The 17,518-nt window shown below is 38.3% G+C and overlaps 1 protein-coding gene across 1 annotated transcript in view; it reads right to left on the reverse strand.

Annotated features, from left to right (window-relative positions):
- Positions 1–504: 504 nt before the first annotated feature.
- Positions 505–17,518, reverse strand: part of ARIH1 (ariadne RBR E3 ubiquitin protein ligase 1) — a 124,666-nt gene continuing 107,652 nt past the window's right edge. Inside the window, exons 11-14 of the mRNA XM_047862377.1 lie at positions 17,355–17,412; positions 12,642–12,902; positions 10,284–10,396; positions 505–8,721 (exon numbers count right to left, since the gene is read on the reverse strand). Of these exons, the coding sequence (XP_047718333.1) occupies positions 8,637–8,721; positions 10,284–10,396; positions 12,642–12,902; positions 17,355–17,412 (517 nt within the window). The 3' untranslated portion in view covers positions 505–8,636. The remainder of the gene's footprint in view (positions 8,722–10,283; positions 10,397–12,641; positions 12,903–17,354; positions 17,413–17,518) is intronic.

Here is a 17,518-nt window from a genome sequence, read left to right on the forward strand (position 1 = left end):
GTTCTCCTCAGTGTCTTTTCAGGGCTAGGCCCTTGATTATAGAATTTATCTTAAAGGACACACAATTGAGTGTCCCAAAGAAATAGCATTTAGAATCTGTGACACAATTTTGTTGAAACAGTAGTTTATTTCCATTGGTTAGTGAGCAACCATTTGACCATCGTAAGGCACTGACTTGTACTAATGTGATTTTAACATGAATAGATGGTACAAGAATTAACCTATTCTATTACAAGCTAGTAAAAAAAAAAAAAAAGTAAAAATCAATTCTTCAAAGGCATGTAGAACACTATCACTCTTCATTATGCCCATTCCCTGATATTTGCAGCCATGACCTTTACAATGCTCCAAACCAGTTGCAGGATTTTTAGATACAAACTCATTTCCTATCCAAAGTAGACATCTTTGTTGGACACTCAGGTCATGCCTCCTTCTTTATTAGAAAACTTTAGTATTTGCTCTAGTAATGTAGAAATGAACCACAAGGCAGGGTCATATGGTAGGAATTTATTAATGAGCAAACAACTTTGTTCATACCAGTAAGACTAGCAAACAGGTTTTAAATGACTTGAGAGCATGTGCAAGAGCTTACAATTTTAGAGCATTCCATCAGAATGTCCACTGCCCCAGTAGGCCCACAAAAAGTGCTCCATGTATGCCATCATTTTATGCTGGACTCCCTCTGAACAAATGATGTGATCTGTAGAAGGAGAGTACACATAGGAGTCTCCCTTGCAAGGACAAGCTGGGAAATTCAATAGGTGGTGTTTTTAGGTTGGTTCCCTCAGGTAATTTAGGATGAAACCCTACCCTGTGTGTTCGCTCACTCCTCAGGAATCCTACCATGGCCTATTGATTCCAGAGAGCCAACTCCTCACTGCACGATCCCTAGATTCACAATTCTAAGAAATAGCCATTTAACGTGCACTGAAGTGGCTTCCAGAAAACAGCTTTATTATTATACATACAGAAACCAACTTCAGCTATCAGAAGGCAATCTAAAATCTACAAAGCAAGTTTTCAGCCTACAGAGCTCTCTGGAGAATTAACTGTCTACTATACAGAATTAGTTTTATATTCCTATGATCATCTTCAGAATTCCTACCCTGAAAGAAACTTAAATACTCCATTGCAAAAAGCAGGCAGCTTGAAAAGCAAATATTGCTGTTACACAGGTGTCAAATAAGACCCCAAGCCAAGAAATGTTACTTTGTGCACAGGAAACCAAATCATCAGCTCAGAATAGATAACATTGGCCTTCCGAAGAGGGTTTGAAAATATGGTGCTTGCTTTGCAACTCTCAATAAAACACTAGGTTGGCTCTCAAAAGTGAGGGAGAAAAGGCATACTTTGGGTCCTTCTCAGAGTATGAGGTTAATAACAAAATAAACATGTTTTGAATAGATAATAGCCCAAAATAGCAACTGGTCATTGAGTCTCCAGGGCAATCTAAGACTTGAAATCCCTTAACCAGTCTATGTAATTTTAGCAGGTACTTTTGGCAAGGCTCAGAAGCGACTAGTGTGATGAAATTACAGTGTAGTGGTCAAAATATGCTTCCAGCTCTGCCACCATCTTGGTGATGGTCGGCAATCCATCGAGTCTTTATGTAGAATCAGGATTAAGAGTTTAGGACCAACCAGCAGACCCTTTGTTCACTGCTGGGCCTCCAGTGCCTGGAACAGTGCTTGACACCGTGGGTGTTGACTGAAGGATCCTAGGTTAGAATTTTCTTTCTGCCATATACAAAAGGATTACTTTAGGAAAGTTCCCTGCCTTTTTTGAGCTTCTGTTTTCTTATTTTAAAAATGGGGATGGTAACTATTTCATAGGGTTGTATTTTATTTTTAAAGTACTTTCTACACCTAGCATGGGGCTTGCAATCATGACCCTCAGACCAAGAGTCACATGCTCTACGAACTGAGTCAGCCAGGCTTGTGAGTTTAAAAAGATGGACCTGAAGCAATTAGTAAACACTAAAAAAGTTAGCCATAATGGTCTATTATATACTAATTCCTTACATTTATTTGCAAAAGAAAAAATTCAGGGCATTTTGGTTGTGTTGAAGATGCCTTTTGTGATGTGCAGCTAGCAACCCATCATCTCCCAAGATCTGCCTCCTAATCCACAGGGGTAAGCTCTCAAGAGCCACATTTGTACCAATGATCCTGTTCCATGGTTGTTTGGTTCTGTTTCATGTGTCTGGCACAGTTAATATGTAACACCTGGGGTTACAGGGGAACTGCCTGGAAAAGCAGGAGCTGTTCAAATGACGTGGAGGTACAGAGGATAAACAATGCCAGTTTAGTTCCTGCATCCAATCTCATCCTGCCTTTGGGTATCTAGGAGATAGCTGATTTTTTTTTTTTTCCTAAATTAGTACTAGTATCCTTATTATTTATAACTAGGCTTTGTTTTCCAACTAATTTTCTTTGATCCTCATAATATCCCTGTACAATAGACAAAAGAACATGATAGAATGAACACATGGAATTAGACAAGCATGACCCTGCCATAAACTCTCTAATTTTGGGGTTAATTATGTATGAACCTGTTTTCTCATTTATAAGATAGGAATGCCTACTCTGTTTTAGGGCTGCTTATAAGATACAGATAACATAAGGCATCCGGCAAGAAGCATTCAACAAGTTATAGCTCCTATTTGTATCCCCATTTTACAAAAGAAAAGCCCACAGAAAACTATGGCTGAGAAATATTGGTATGTTTTCCCACAATACTACACTGGGACTAAGAAACAGGAAAATCCACTGTTTTAACACCCAAGAATGACATCAACAGTGAGAAGCTTGAGAGTCTAAGGGCTCTGAATTGAACTCTCAGTGGTTAAGTGGAATTGTACATTGACCTGACACAAATAGCTTAATGACAGCTTTGCTTAGAACCACTCCACTACCTTTGCTCAAACCCTACGCTAATCTACTTCCCAGATAGATTTCTCCCCCTTGAGAAGAGAATAAATATACTGCCAATTGATATGAACATTTTACTCTGCTCATCAGTTCTACAGTTCTTTTGGTTTTGTGAAATGAATTATTTTTTCCAAGGCAGACCAAATACCAGAAAACTGACAAAAAACAAAAACTGGGCTCTTCACACTAGACTCTTAAAAGGCAGCAATCCACAAAACCCCACTCAGCCATGGCCTCCAGTATAGCCCTTTCCTGAGCTTGTGAATTTGCCACAAATCCATTGTCCCTTATGACCTAGAGTGCTCACCTATACTCCTCTCTTGCAACCACACAAATGTCTAGACCAACTGTCCCCACCTTGTCTGCAGGTCTCAAACTGTGTTGTACAATCAGCAGGGATGGGGTGGGAATAGGACTTTAAAAACTGACACCCATGATGCAACCCCCAATTAAATCATAATCTCTGGGGTGGGACCTAGGCATTAGGTTTTGTTCTTCTGAAGCTACTTGGTGATTCCAGTATGTCAGATGGTCAGTGGCATCAAGTTGCAACCCAAGATTAACACAAACTGAGAAATATGGCCCAAGTGTAATTTTTCTTTGACCTATACTTAAGAATATTGTAAATTACCAACATCTCAAAATTGAGAATTCACATGTGTATTTCACATGCTCCCCTCAGAGCCCACTTAACCCACTGTAATCTTTTATTAAAATATTCACCTGGCTCTTGCAGATACGAGTTCCTTGGGACCCCTTGATTTTTACTGTAATAAAGTTGTGCTTTTGACATTTTCAGAGCTGCTACATATCAATGTGTGATTGATTTATACTAATTGGCTCCTACTCTGAAAATGGCCCTACCTAAACAAGCATATCTATGGTTTAATCATAGTCTAAAAACTCCCTTTCAAATGAATCTCATAGTATTTTTCCCACCCTGCCACTGCCTAGAGAAAGACCAACAGTTGCCTTAAAGATTTATTTAATTCCACAAAAAGCAAAAAATTAAAACTCAGAAGTTGTCTGTTTACTCCTATAATAGCCACTATTTATTTCCAGTTGAGCATTTCCAAGTTAGTGATTTCATCTTGGGTTATTAAGAAGCAAATTCCTTAAAAAGAACCAGAAATACACCAGCTTTATCGCCGAAGAAACCTGACAAAACCTGACAGTTCCATGCTTTTTCCTGTTCCCGAAGTCAAGATTTCCCCATAATGCTCACTACTTATCTTCTTAAAGCTCCATACATCATCCAGCTCTAAGAGATGCTGAGAACAAATAGATATCAGCTGTTTTGTACATCTTCAGTTGTTATAAAACAAATTCTGTAACAAGTTCCAGCAGACTATCCAAAATTCATTTGAGCAAATAACCAGACCAATAACTGTAAATCCCTTGGCCATTATATCAAACCAAATAAATGCTGAACCATTTACTCTCAACTATCTCATGTGAGTCTTCCCATGAGGATGGTCCTAATCAGAAAGGTGGGAAGGGCTATTTTTTCCTCATGGCTGGTTTCCTTTGATTGGGCAAAACACAGAGCCACATTAGTTGCATACTCTGCCTCAACAAATTAAAGATCAGGAAGAGTACATAACATTCCTCAAACAGGAGCAGTGACAGGCATTCATATGGTCTTTTATGCGGTTTAAAAGCACAATGCCATAGTTAAGAACCACCTTTCCTGGTACTGAATGCTAGGTCATACTGAGACCAAACTAATAAACAAGGAGGTAGTACAATGTTGACTGAGTGACAGAAGAAATTGTGAAATCCTGGGCAAGTTACTTAAATTTTGTCAAGCCTTATTTTCTTTTGTAAAACAGAGCAATTTCTACACCTCTGTAGACAGCAATAGAAGTTAAAGTGCTTTGAAGATAAAGTGATACATGAGCTCTCATTAAGTATAGATCTGAATAAAACCAAATCAAATTGTCCTAAAATTAGGACTTGGCTAGAATTGATCAGTGATGGAGATCTCCGACTTATGGGGACCTTCTTTAAGAAAGCTCTCCCTCCATCCCTACAAGAGATACTAGCTTTTAAGAGTGAACTAAATGGAAGCAATGTGAGGGAGTTTCAATGACTTTTAAAATATTTCATGCTTACAAAACTGACAAACTCTACTGAGCATCTAATATCACTGTTACAACACAAAAAGCAATTTAAATTCAATGTTCAAGACAAAAATTGGAAAGCTTTCAGAAAATGCTCTAAAGGCTTCATTAACCAAGGTAATTGTTGGGGATGGTCTCATTCACAGTTCCCTGCAAAGAAACTGAACCAAATCTCAACATTTTATATTAAGTAGGAACAGTGAATAAGGCACATAAAATAGGTGACTTGGGCCACCAATATGTCTTTTTTTTTTTTTAACTATAAAAATAAACATAAGTAACTAATGGAATAACAAAATAAAAGTTTATTTTATTAGAATTAGGAATGTTCTTTCCCTCTGGGCAACCTGAACAGTCCAGTTACAATGAAAATCTAAGAACAGTTATTTCCACAGCACAGGGTGCTCTATGCACAAAATTACAGGGTTAGGAGCATTTAATCAATTTACCGATCTGATTGTCTCACCAACCCGCCCCCTCCCTTCCCCCAAGTGCTCTATACCGGGATCTGTAGCTAAAAGATTTTGTTACATCAAGTCCTTTTCTCTCTTGTACTAAATTTCAGTTCCTAATCATGGCTGAATCACATTTTACACTGCAGATTCAACCATTTCAAATCAAGTCAGTTGTCTTGGATCTGTTATATATGTGTGTATGTATACACATGTGTATTTAATATATTTATTTAAACACACATAAAACACATACAATCTGGGTTGCAAATTACACAGAATTTAGGGTCTGATGATATTATATGCTACTCAATTTTACCACTGTGTGTATCCTGAGCTTTGGATCAAAATTTTATTGAAAATCATTTAAAGTCCATCTACTGCTCAATGAATTGTTCAAATGAAGCATCATGCACTTTCAAAAGACAATGTTAACTGCCCTCAAGAAGACAAGGAGACCCTGGTGCTTACCGTGAATAGAGCCCTCTGACTAAAAGACTTAGGTAGAAATAGGGAAGCTGTCATTCAATACGGCTTGCCTATCTCAGCTGGGGTCACTGAAGCTACTAACAATGAAAGCAATGAACTCAGGGAATTCTGTCAAACATGGAGATAGCTGTTAAAAGCTTGGAAGTTCAGAAAAGGCCAGTTCACCTTGATCCATACAAATTAGGGAATGCACCCACAACTGCAATACCCTTAGGTAATATGCCAACACTGAAACTAAAAAGCATCTCTAAAAAGCACTGTTCCTCCATGGGTAGGGGCTGATATTATGAAGTGCACACACTGTTTCTGGATACCTGTTGCAAGGGGAGCATGTAAAGAGGATTTATGACACTGAAACCTAGATACTGCAGTTAACTGGTAAGAGTTTTTAAAACACCACACATACACAAAACGTTTTAAGGGAAGCCACATATATCTAGATAGCAACTCTGGCTGCTTTTCAAAGTTACCAGGGAAAGGAACTCATTCAAGCTTTCTATTAAAAAAAAAAAAAGTCTCCTTAGTTTCAATAAATGTATTTTAAGATTGATGCAGTCATTTAAAATAAAGTCAAATGAGTGATGGGGGCGGAGGGGAGGAGAAGAGACTGGAAGCAGACACTGAGTTCAGATTTGCACCTGAGGTGGCAAGGGAGGGGAGGATGAGAGGTACGGGTAAAGTTGATCCTAAAGCGACAAGTGGTTTAAGGAAGCAGCATAATATATTCAGCAAACATTCACTGATTTTTGATGGGAAAAGAACAGTTGCAAGTACATCTCATGTAACAACCTTTTTCTAAAAGGAAAAGTAGGGTTGATTCAGCAAAGCCTAACTTAGGCAAAAGGCCAGAGGAAAGTGAACCTACTTCCCAATGGAGTAATAAGATGTACAATGCAAGAGCAGACAAAGCTGCCTCACAAATGGTAAACACTCCCTAGGCGCAAGACATTTAAAGGAAGACAAAGAGGTCACCAAAACTGGTATTTAATATGAAGACCTCTTGATCTAGTTGCCTAATTCACTCTGCACTCCTGTAGAAAACTGACAGATTTAGGGATGCTGACCTGTTGAAAAATACCACAGCCAGAATGGCCTAAACAGGTATATAGTTAATAAAACCACCACCATCCTTTACTTTTAACATAGCTCTTAGTAGAAATTTCATAAAAATGGACATCACAGCTAAAATGCATTATTAATTCTCCTATCTGCTGACAATAGAAAAGAAGCAAACTCATTGATTTCTATTTAAATGCACTAGATGGGAATATTATGTTCTAGGGGTGTTCTCCTTCAAACTGAACCCACAGCAACACACACAAGCAATTTCAGTATCTGCCGTTTTAAATTCACAATCTGAAACTAAGTGAATGGCTATTTATTTATATTTATATTTAAAGCAAAAACATTCTATTTGACACCCTAATGTAAAGAAGGGGTGAGAGAAGAGCCAGAACTAAAATCTTAAAAGGCTCAAAGCAGCAATTAAGGGGGGGGAAAAGTTGAAATGTTTCCTCTGGATGTGATAGGGAGCATAGGAAGCCTTCAGGTGTGTGCATGACAGGGGCGCACAAAGGCTTAGGTAGATGGATGAGGCCATGGAAGGGGAGGAGGCTGGGACTGGGTCATTCTTGAAATACAGCAAAAACCTCCCTGTTGCAGCCCTTATCAGGCCATGGCATTTAGTCAGAGCTTGACTTCCCTGTCCCTGATCAAGAGCTGGAATTCAAGGCATGAGGCCCCTGGCCAGCAATGGGCATACCAAACGAGAAAGGGCAAAGCAATCTCAGGAAAGGGAAATCAAAGAGCTCATTAGGTCTTCCAGAGGTGCTAAACCAACACACCTTTATCCCAACCCTCAACCCTGGAAAGATAAAGCAAACTGAAAGAAAATGCACAGCAAATAGACATAATCTTGAAGATTTTTAAAGAATAAATATTTTTTGTAATTAAACATTATGCAAACACGTGCCACGCTTGCTTTGTCCATGCATATGCGCTATATACAATTTTGAAAAATACTGTGTTGTCCTCTTGTTTTAAAAGTCATATACAAAGTTTTTTTGTGTTTTTTTGTTTAATTCCTCCTGCTGCCTACCCCCTTCCCCGCCCCAAGAATTTTCTTTACAAGGAACTAATTCACTAATTCACTCATGACCTTGGGGTATGAGAGAGAGAGAGTCAGTCTGTGTGTGTGGGTGTATTTGTATGTGTAAGGGCGGAAGGGGAAGAGGTCCTTTACCAAAGTACAACAAAATGGCTGGTTTGGACATGAAAAGCAGTGTCAAGGAGCTGTTTTAAACTTTAACTGTACTATACTCAGGAAAAAGAAAAAGAAAAAAAAAGGAGTCAGCTTTGAGAATGAAGCTACGTTACAAGTTAAAGTTGGAGGGCTTTTTAGTGTGTCTGTCACACTTTTGTTGGCGGCCTAGAATACTGTTGTACAATGGTTTATCTACCTTTTTTTATTACAATATAATTTACTTAAACTTTCCGTTAACAAAACAGAATTCTGGTACTATAGACCAGAGGCGTCAGAACAGGCTTAGTGCCTCCTTGTTTGTGTTTGTTTTGTTTTGTTTTAATTGCATGAGCACTCTAGATGGTAAAGTTTTCAGAGTTCATTTTATGCAGGGCCATTCTCAGTCCTCAATGTACTCCCACAGATCTTTTTCATAGCCTTCATGCACATGCTGTAACAAAACCCTTCGTCGACTCTCACAGTATCTGTAATCAAAGAAAAAAAAAATTTGTCAGCCCCCAATAATAAGAAAGAGGCATTTACTTATTTTTAAAAAATGTTTATTTATTAATAATTCTTAATGTTTATTTATTTTTAAGAGAGAGAGAGAGAGAGCGAGAGCGCGAGCGCGCACATGAGCTGGGGAGGAGTAGAAAGAGAGGGAGACACAGAATCTGAAACAGACTCCAGGCTCTGAGCTGTCAGCACAGAGCGCGAAATGGGACTTGAACTCGTGAATCATGAGATCACGACCTGAGCCGAAGCTGGACACCTGACCGACTGAGCCACCCAGGTGCCTCAATTTTATGAATATTTTAAGGTACTCCAGTTTATCCAGAATTGGAACAAGTTTGTTTTGTTTTGTTTTCTAATAGGCACATTTTCAGGTCTAGGTGTACACACAAACTGTTTTCTAATTTTAAAAAGGTATTCTCCAAAAGTTGTGAATCCTAGTTTTGGAAATTAATTTCAGAGTAATAGAATGTTAGAAATTCCTAAGGGCTTTAGAAATAATTTGATTCAACCCTGTCACTGTACAGATAAGTAACAGTTTCAGAAAGAAGAAATTTCAAGGGTTACTGATTCACATCTGTAAAATCTTTGTTAACTGTAAAAATGACTGTTAACACAATGTAGTAGCTAAAGATGACTAAGGGAAGTGAAAATATTACTTGCACCTAAGTCTTCCAAATGCCCAAAGGTTTCTGCTACTATTAAAAAGGTATCTCTCAGGAAACAACTTAGGGGGAAATAGCTCCATGTTAAGAAAGCAAACATTTGCACCTTTAGCTTGAAAGGCAGCATATTTTGAAATATCACCTACCCCTGGAAAAAGTAAACCTCTCTTTAGAAAAAAACCAAACCTTGGGGCGCCTGGGTGGCTCAGCCGGTTGAGTTTCCTACTTCAGCTCAGGTCACGATCTCACGGTTCATGAGTTAGAGCCCCACATTGGGTTCTCTGCTGTCAGCGCAGAGCCTGCCTGCTTCAGATCCTCTGTCTCCCTCCCTCTCTGCCCCTCCCCTGCTCATGCTCTCATTCTCAAAAATGAATGAATGAGAGAGAGAGAGAGAGAGAGAGAAGGAAGGGGGTGGAGGGAGGGAGGGAGGAAGGGAGGAAGGGAGGAAGAAAGAAAGGAAGGAAGGAAAGGAGAAAAATAAAATCTAATAAAAACTCTAAAAAAAGTTTGGGTAGCTCACCTGTCAATAGCCATGATCCCCAGGATCCCCAGGCTAGAACCAGCACCCGAATCTCACCCCTCATCCTAACAACCACTTGCCCCTTTTTAGGTTTTCTTCCTTACAATGCAGCAACTAAGTAGATAAAGCTGAATGGAAGTAGAATCAGCCAGTGTGATAAATGTTTGACTAACACTACTGCCTGCAATTTGTTCCCCAAAAGACAGAAGCAATCTGTGGGAAACATGGCAGCAGCTGAGTTACTGGATATGCTAAACCCAAGTTTCACTATCATCTAACTTCTCCACTAAAGCACACCAGACCACCACAGGCAGAAACTTTTGCTTAACAACTGTTAAAGAAGTCTCACCTGTACTTATCTTGTACTTTCTGCTTTATATCCTGCAGAGAATCTTGGGAAATATCTCTTTCGAGGTAGCCCGAAAGCACCTCTGTGGCATTCTCTAGATCTGCTTGGTTATTCTGCAAGAGAGGAGGAAGAATACATAGTAAATTCGGGCTTAGAAGACAGATGAAACATAAGCCTTCATGGCTGCTTCCTTGCCTATCGACTGTTCTCAACATTGATTTTGTAATTTTCATAGATGGTTTCTGCACCTATAAAGTTCCTTATCACTTTCCCCTCTAACAACTTGTACTCTCTTTTCCAGGACAGTTTTTTATATATTAAAATAACTAAAGATGTACCCATTACCTCTGGAAGAAAATGAAGAACAAAGCCCTGAAAAGGACTTAAGAAGTCTTTTGGAATATTCTAGTTCTGCAAACTGCTATTGGCTAAAACCCAAAAAAAAAAAAAAAAAAAAAAAAAAGGAAAGCTTGACAAAAAATATAAACCCATTCTTGTTTACAACTGGCTTCACCTACTTCGTATAAGAGAACGCATGGAAAATTAATATTGTTAACCTTTACGACTATGGCTAGTTCTGTACATGTAACCAATTTCATTTTGTTTCTTATAAAACTAAACTATAATAAACATACAGTGTCACATTAGTTTCAGGTGTACAATACAATGATTCAGCAATTCTGTACATGACTCAGTGCTCATCATCGTAAGTCACCATCTGTCACCAAAAAATGTTAATACCATCTTACTATATTCCCTCTGCTATACTTTTCATCTCTGAGATTTACTTACTATTTAGTGGAAGTTTGTACCTCTTAACCCCCTTATCCACTTCATTCATCCTTCCATCTACCTCTCCCCTCTGGCAACCACCAGTTTGTTTTCTGTATTTAAGAGTGTTTTTTTGTCTCTGTTTTCGTTTGATCATTTGTTTTGTTTCTTAAGTTCCACATAGGAGTGAAATCATATGGTATTTTTTGTCTTCTCTGACTTAATTTACTTAGAATTATACTCTCTAGGTCCATCCATATTGAATGAATGGCAAGATCTCATTCTTTTTTATTATGCATCAATTTTAAATGATCAGCTCTACTTGAAAAACATTTACTGCTAAAAGACCCCTTTCATCACTTTTCCACCAAAGGTAACCACCATATTAACTTCTAATACCATACATTAGTCTTGCCTGACTTAAAACTTGTAATATCCTTGAAAAGTATTATCTCTATTTTAAAATAAAGATATAGATGACATTAAGTAATCTGCTCCAAGTCAAGAGAGCTAAAAAGTGGTTGAGTCCAATTTCAAATTCAGGCTGACTTTAAAGCCTCCACACTTAATTGCTAGCTGGCTAAACCACATCAATTTGAATGCAGTTTAGGACAAGAAGTCTAAACTTCTGAGCAAATAAGGAACCTTTATTATTTTTTTCTTTTTCTAATTTTTAAATTCTAGTTAGTTAACATATAGTGTAATATTGGTTTCAGGAAGAGAATTCAGTGATTCATCACTTATATATAACACCCAGTGATCATCATAACAAGTACCCTCCTTAATATCCATCACCCATTTGCTCCCCCCACCCACCCACCTCCTTCCATCAATCCATAGTTTGTTCTCTGTCGTTAAGAGTCTCTTTTGGTTTGTTTTCCTCTCTTTTTTCCCTTCCCATATGTTCATCTGTTTTGTTTCTCACATTCCACATGAGTGAAATCATGTAGCATTTGTCTTTCTCTGATTGACTTATTTTGCTTAGCATAATACACTCTACAGCTCCATCCATGTCATTCCAAATGGCAAGATTTCATTCTTTTTGATGGCTGAGTAACATTTCATTGTGTGTGTACACTACATCTTCTTTATCCACTCATCAGTCGATGGACATTTGGGGTCTTTCCACAGTTTGGCTATTGTTGATAATGCTGCTATAAACATTGGGGTGCATGTACCCCTATGAACCTGTATTTTTTTTTTATTTATCCTTTGGGTAAAAACCTAGTAGTGCAATTGCTGGATCATAGGGTAGTTCTATTTTAACTTTTTGAGGAACCTCCATACTGTTTTCCAGAGTGGCTGCACCAGTTTGCATTCCCAAACAATGTAAGAGGGTTTCCCTTTCTCTGCATCCTGGCCAACATCTGTTGTTTCCCGTGTTGTTAATTTTAGTCATTCTGACAGGTGAAAGGTGGTATCTCATTGTGGTTTCGATTTATGTTTCTCTGATGATGAGTGATGACGAGCATCTTTTTGTGTGCCTGTTAGCCCAGATAGGAAACTTTAAAACTCTACATATCTATGGCAGACCAAGTAGTCCTGTGACACAGCTGGGGTTTTTCCCCACTCAGTAACTATTCCTACCTCAAAGATAATGGACTGGTTATTCTTTTTGAGGTAGAAAGCGAAGACATAAGTGTACATGAGTGTGGCACGACACTGGCAGAGGACATCAACTGCCTTCTTCAGGAACTGCACCTCAATCCAGGACATGTTGTGCTGTTGCATCTCCTCCATTTTCTGCTTCACCTGAGCATATAGTTTGTGCTCAAAGCGTAGACTCTGCATGTGGTTCATATAGCGATTACAGTAGAACAGGTACCTCTGCAGGGCTGCCCTAGATCGCTGTCCCATTAAGAAAAATTAAGGAAACGTAATTGTAACAAACGTATCAAACATACACAAAAGCTCGTATCATATTTACTGATGAAACAGTATAGGAATTTAGGCTAAAATCAGGAACAAACAGACATCTCTTGCTACCTTTTGTTATTTAATACTGCTATGAATGTCCTCCAGCCGCACTTCCCAATATGGTAGCCACTGGCCACGGGCGGCTATTTAAATTAAAATAAAAAATTTAGGGGCGCCTGGGTGGCTCAGTGGGTTAAGCGGCCAACTTCGGCTCAGGTCATGATCTCGCAGTCCGTGAGTTCGAGCCCCGCGTCGGGCTCTGTGCTGACAGCTCAGAGCCTGGAGCCTGTTTCGGATTCTGTGTCTCCCTCTCTCTGACCCTCCCCTGTTCATGCTCTCTCTCTCCCTGTCTCAAAAAAAGTTAAAAAAAAATTTATAAAAAAAAATAAAAAATTTAGTTTCCCTGTGCTCAGCGGCTACCAAACTGGACAGTGGTGATAAAGAACATTTCCATCATAGGAAGTTCTACTATTCTGCAGTATGCAATAAGTAAACAAGAAGCATCAAAATTTTAAAGTAGAAAACAACAGAGAGGCAACCAGACATCATACAACTCTTCATATAATACAAAAGAAAATATCCAGCATCATCAGGTAGGTGCCCCCACCTCATTCCTCAATTGAATCTAAATTCAAGTTATCTAGAATTAACCACCAGTTTCAGGAAATACAGGAATAAAAGAACCTATTAATAGTTAACCTATTAAATGATATCAGGGAGTTACAATCAGCAAAATCCAGAATGTGAAAACTTTTACAGGACAAAAATGGCTTCGTTTCCTCAACAAATAAATAGTAATGGGCAGGGAGGGGGGCAGGGGTGAAGAAGAAGGAATGAAATACACAGAGATTAGACAATACTCAAAAGATATCAATCAAATCCAAGTTGGGAACCTATATGGATCCTGATCTGAACTATAAAAGAAAATCTATGAGATAAATAAAGACATGTGAACACTGGATAGTTAATAATATTTAAAAAGTAGTGCTTTAAAAAACATATAATAAATATATATACAAACACAATAATGGTATTGCAGTTATATTAAAAGTGTTTTAAAGGGGAGTCTGGGTGGCTCAATCAGTTAAGCGTCTGACTTTGGCTCAGGTCATGATTTCCCTGTGCTGACTACTCCAACCCTAGAGCTTGCTTCAGATTCTGTGTCTCCCAATCTCTGTCTCTCTCTCTGCCCTTCCCTTGCTCCCTCCCTCCCTCCCTCCCTCTTCCTCTCTCAAAAATAAAACATTAAGGGGCACCTAGGTGGTTCAACTGGTTAAGCATCTGACTTCAGCTCAGGTCATGATCAGATAGTTTGGTGAGTTCGAGTCCCACATTAGGCTTTATGCTGACAGCTCCGAGCCTAGAGCCTGCTTCGGATTTTGTGTCTCCCTTTCTCTGCTCCTCCCGAACTTGTGCTCTCTCTCAAAAATAAATAAACATTTAAAAAGTAAAAAATAAAAAATAAATAAAACATTTTTAAAAATAGTTTTAAAGATACATAAAGTATTACCAAAGAAACAATATCATATCTGGTCTAAATTTGTTTTATGTTATTTATCAGACTGCAAAAACAATTCACCTTGGTCTCTCCCATTATACTGTAAATCTCTAGAGACAGACTTTTTAAAAAGTAATACTGTTATCTCTAGTGCCTAACATGCAGAAAATGATTAATAAATGCTTGTTAACTGCAACCACTATGAAAAAGTTTTTTTTTTTAACCACACATATATTACTTCTTTTCTTTTACTATCACTTCCTCTTTCTCTCCTTATGCCTTAGTGACTACAAAGGGCACAGATGCTACAAGGCCTTATGGTTGCTCTCCTACTTAGAAATACTAACTCTGGGGCGGCCTGGATGGCTCAGTCGATTAAGTGTCCGACTTCAGCTTAGGCCGTGATCTCACGGTTTGTGAGTTTGAGCCCCACGTCAGGCTCTGTGCTGACAGCTTAGAGCCTGGAGCCTGCTTCGGATTCTGTGTTTCCCCCTCTCTCTGCCCCTCCCATACTCATGCTCTGTCTCTCTCTGTCTCTTGATAATAAATAAATGTTAAAAAAAATTTTAAAGAAATACTAACTCTGAACTACTTAATTGGCCAATCACATGATCCAGTATCATACAACACTGAAACATCTCAAAAAATCTACTCTTACTATTCAAGAGTCAGGTAAGTACCAAATCAATGCTTACACACTGGAAAATTATGCCAATTATATTTAATCATTATTAGATTAAAAGCAATATTAATGTTGGGGCGACTGGGTGGCTCAGTCTTGGTTAAGCTTCTAACTCTTGGTTTCAGCTCAGGTCATGATCAGATAGTTTGGTGAGTTCGAGTCCTACATCATCAGGCTTTGCACTGACAGTGCAGAGTCTGCTTGGGATCCTACCCGCCCCCTCTCTAAATAAACTTTAATCTGCTTGGCATTTTATCCCCCCCCCCCCAAAACCAACCACTAATATTTCAAGCCTGTCAAATTTCCAAAATTAAATGGAAAACCTAAACTACCACATTAAAATATATAATGTTATAGGACTTGATTTAAAATCTAATTTAATACTTCAATTAATTCTAAAACAGCTTCCTACTAAAATACCTCTAAAATATAGCATGAAAGAAAACTCATACCACCACTACAAGACCAACTTTTAATCAAATTCCAGATTGAGAAAATGCAATGAGTGACCTTAAACACTTTGGGAAAAAGTCCAAAACAACAAACCTGACTACCTAGAACAGGGGTTGGCAAACTGTCCTGTGAGCCAAATCCAGCTGCTGCCTGGTTCTGTAAATAACTTGGAACTCTGTCATGCCTACTCATTTGAGTTTGTGGCTGATTTAGCATTGCAAGAGCAGAAGCAGAGTTCAACACGTGTTAAGAGAGACCATATAGTCTGCAAAGCTGAAAACATTTACCATCTGCTTCTTCACAGAAAAAGTGTACTGACTCCCCTGGTCTAGAAAATAAGAAAATCCAAATATCCACCACAATCAGCACCATGGCATAGTATGTTAAGTCAACAACTTTCTACAATGCAGGTACACTTTTCCAAGGCACTCAACTACCATCTGTGTTCTTTCTGGACTATGTGCCAACCTTCTAGCACTTTTTAAAGCTACAACTCCCAGTGAACACTATATCAGAGTACTGGAGCAGGGAAAAGGAAAGAAAAGGCCAGATGCGTGTGCAATGGTATACTCCATTTTGGGGGACACGGCTCCCACTAAATAAACAAAGCCACTTGTATAAAGTCTTTCTCTGTACACCCATAGGATCAGAAGATTCTAGTTTTTTTTTTTTTTTTAAGTTTATCTCTTTATTTTGAAAGAGAGAGAAAAGTGTGAGTGGGAGGGGGCAGAGAGAAAGAGAGAGAATCTCAAGCAGACCCCTACTGTCAGCACAGAGCCTGATGGGGGCTCAAACCCACAAACCATGAAGTCATGATCTGACCCGAAGTCAGACACTTAACTGACTGAGCCACCCAGGCTCCCTTAATTAGAAATAAATTTTAAAGGAACATTTTAAAAGGAAAGGAAAGGAAAGGAAAGGAAAGGAAAGGAAAGGAAAGAAAGAAAGAAAGAAAGAAAGAAAGAAAGAAAGAAAGAAGGAAGGAAGAAAAAGAAAAAGAAAAAGAAAAAGAAAAAGAAAAAGAAAAAGAAAAAGAAAAAGAAAAAGAAAAAGAAAAAGAAAAAGAAAAAGAAAAAACATGTTTTGGATGACATCTTAAGCAAGGAAAACCATTTGAAAAGAATATTTTTGGGACAACAGGGGAATTTCAATATGGAATAGATGAAAATAAGTAAGGAATAATTAAATTCCAGGATTCTACAATTCTGACAGAATTACCAAGCTGAAAGAAGCTCAAAATGTTGATGAACTTAATTCACACCTAGTGATTGAATCCTTCTCTACAATGGTGAGTTATATATCCCTAACCAGTAAAAGGGAACTCCCCCTGAGGCAGTCCATTCTAAATCAGCTCACCTATGATCTTACTGGCTTCTTGATGAGTAAGTTAAAAAAAAAAAAAAAAAAAAAGAATTAAATAGAAATGAGAATGCACTAAACAGCAGGAAGGCTTTTTAACAAATACTGTTCTCTAGACTCCTTGCTGGGGTGAAAAAACCTTAACAGCAAAACTAATGAAACCTGGAATTGCACAACATGACTAGATTAATCTTTTAAAAGAAAGAAACAAACCTATAAACAGGAATGTTTCCTGATAGGCATTTTGTTCTCAATGTACACAGATACGCAGTATTTACTGGGGTGTGTTTCCACAACTCTTTCAGAATTGAAAATTTCTGCTAAATTATTCCCTAATAAACATGTGATACACATTCCCATTCAACTGTTACCTGAAAATAAATGTACTTACCTCCTGTGCGTCTCTTGCTGCCTTTGCATCATCTTCATTATAGCGGTTACAGTTGTACCTTAAAGTGAAGTAAGAGGATTCCATAAAGCCAAAAATCAATGAGAAGGAACAAATAACAGAACTTTAGCCTGGATTCAGAGATCATCTAGAACCAAAATTCTCCT

This window comes from Prionailurus viverrinus, chromosome B3 (genome assembly GCF_022837055.1).
Source record: "Prionailurus viverrinus isolate Anna chromosome B3, UM_Priviv_1.0, whole genome shotgun sequence".
Lineage (NCBI taxonomy): Eukaryota > Metazoa > Chordata > Mammalia > Carnivora > Felidae > Prionailurus > Prionailurus viverrinus.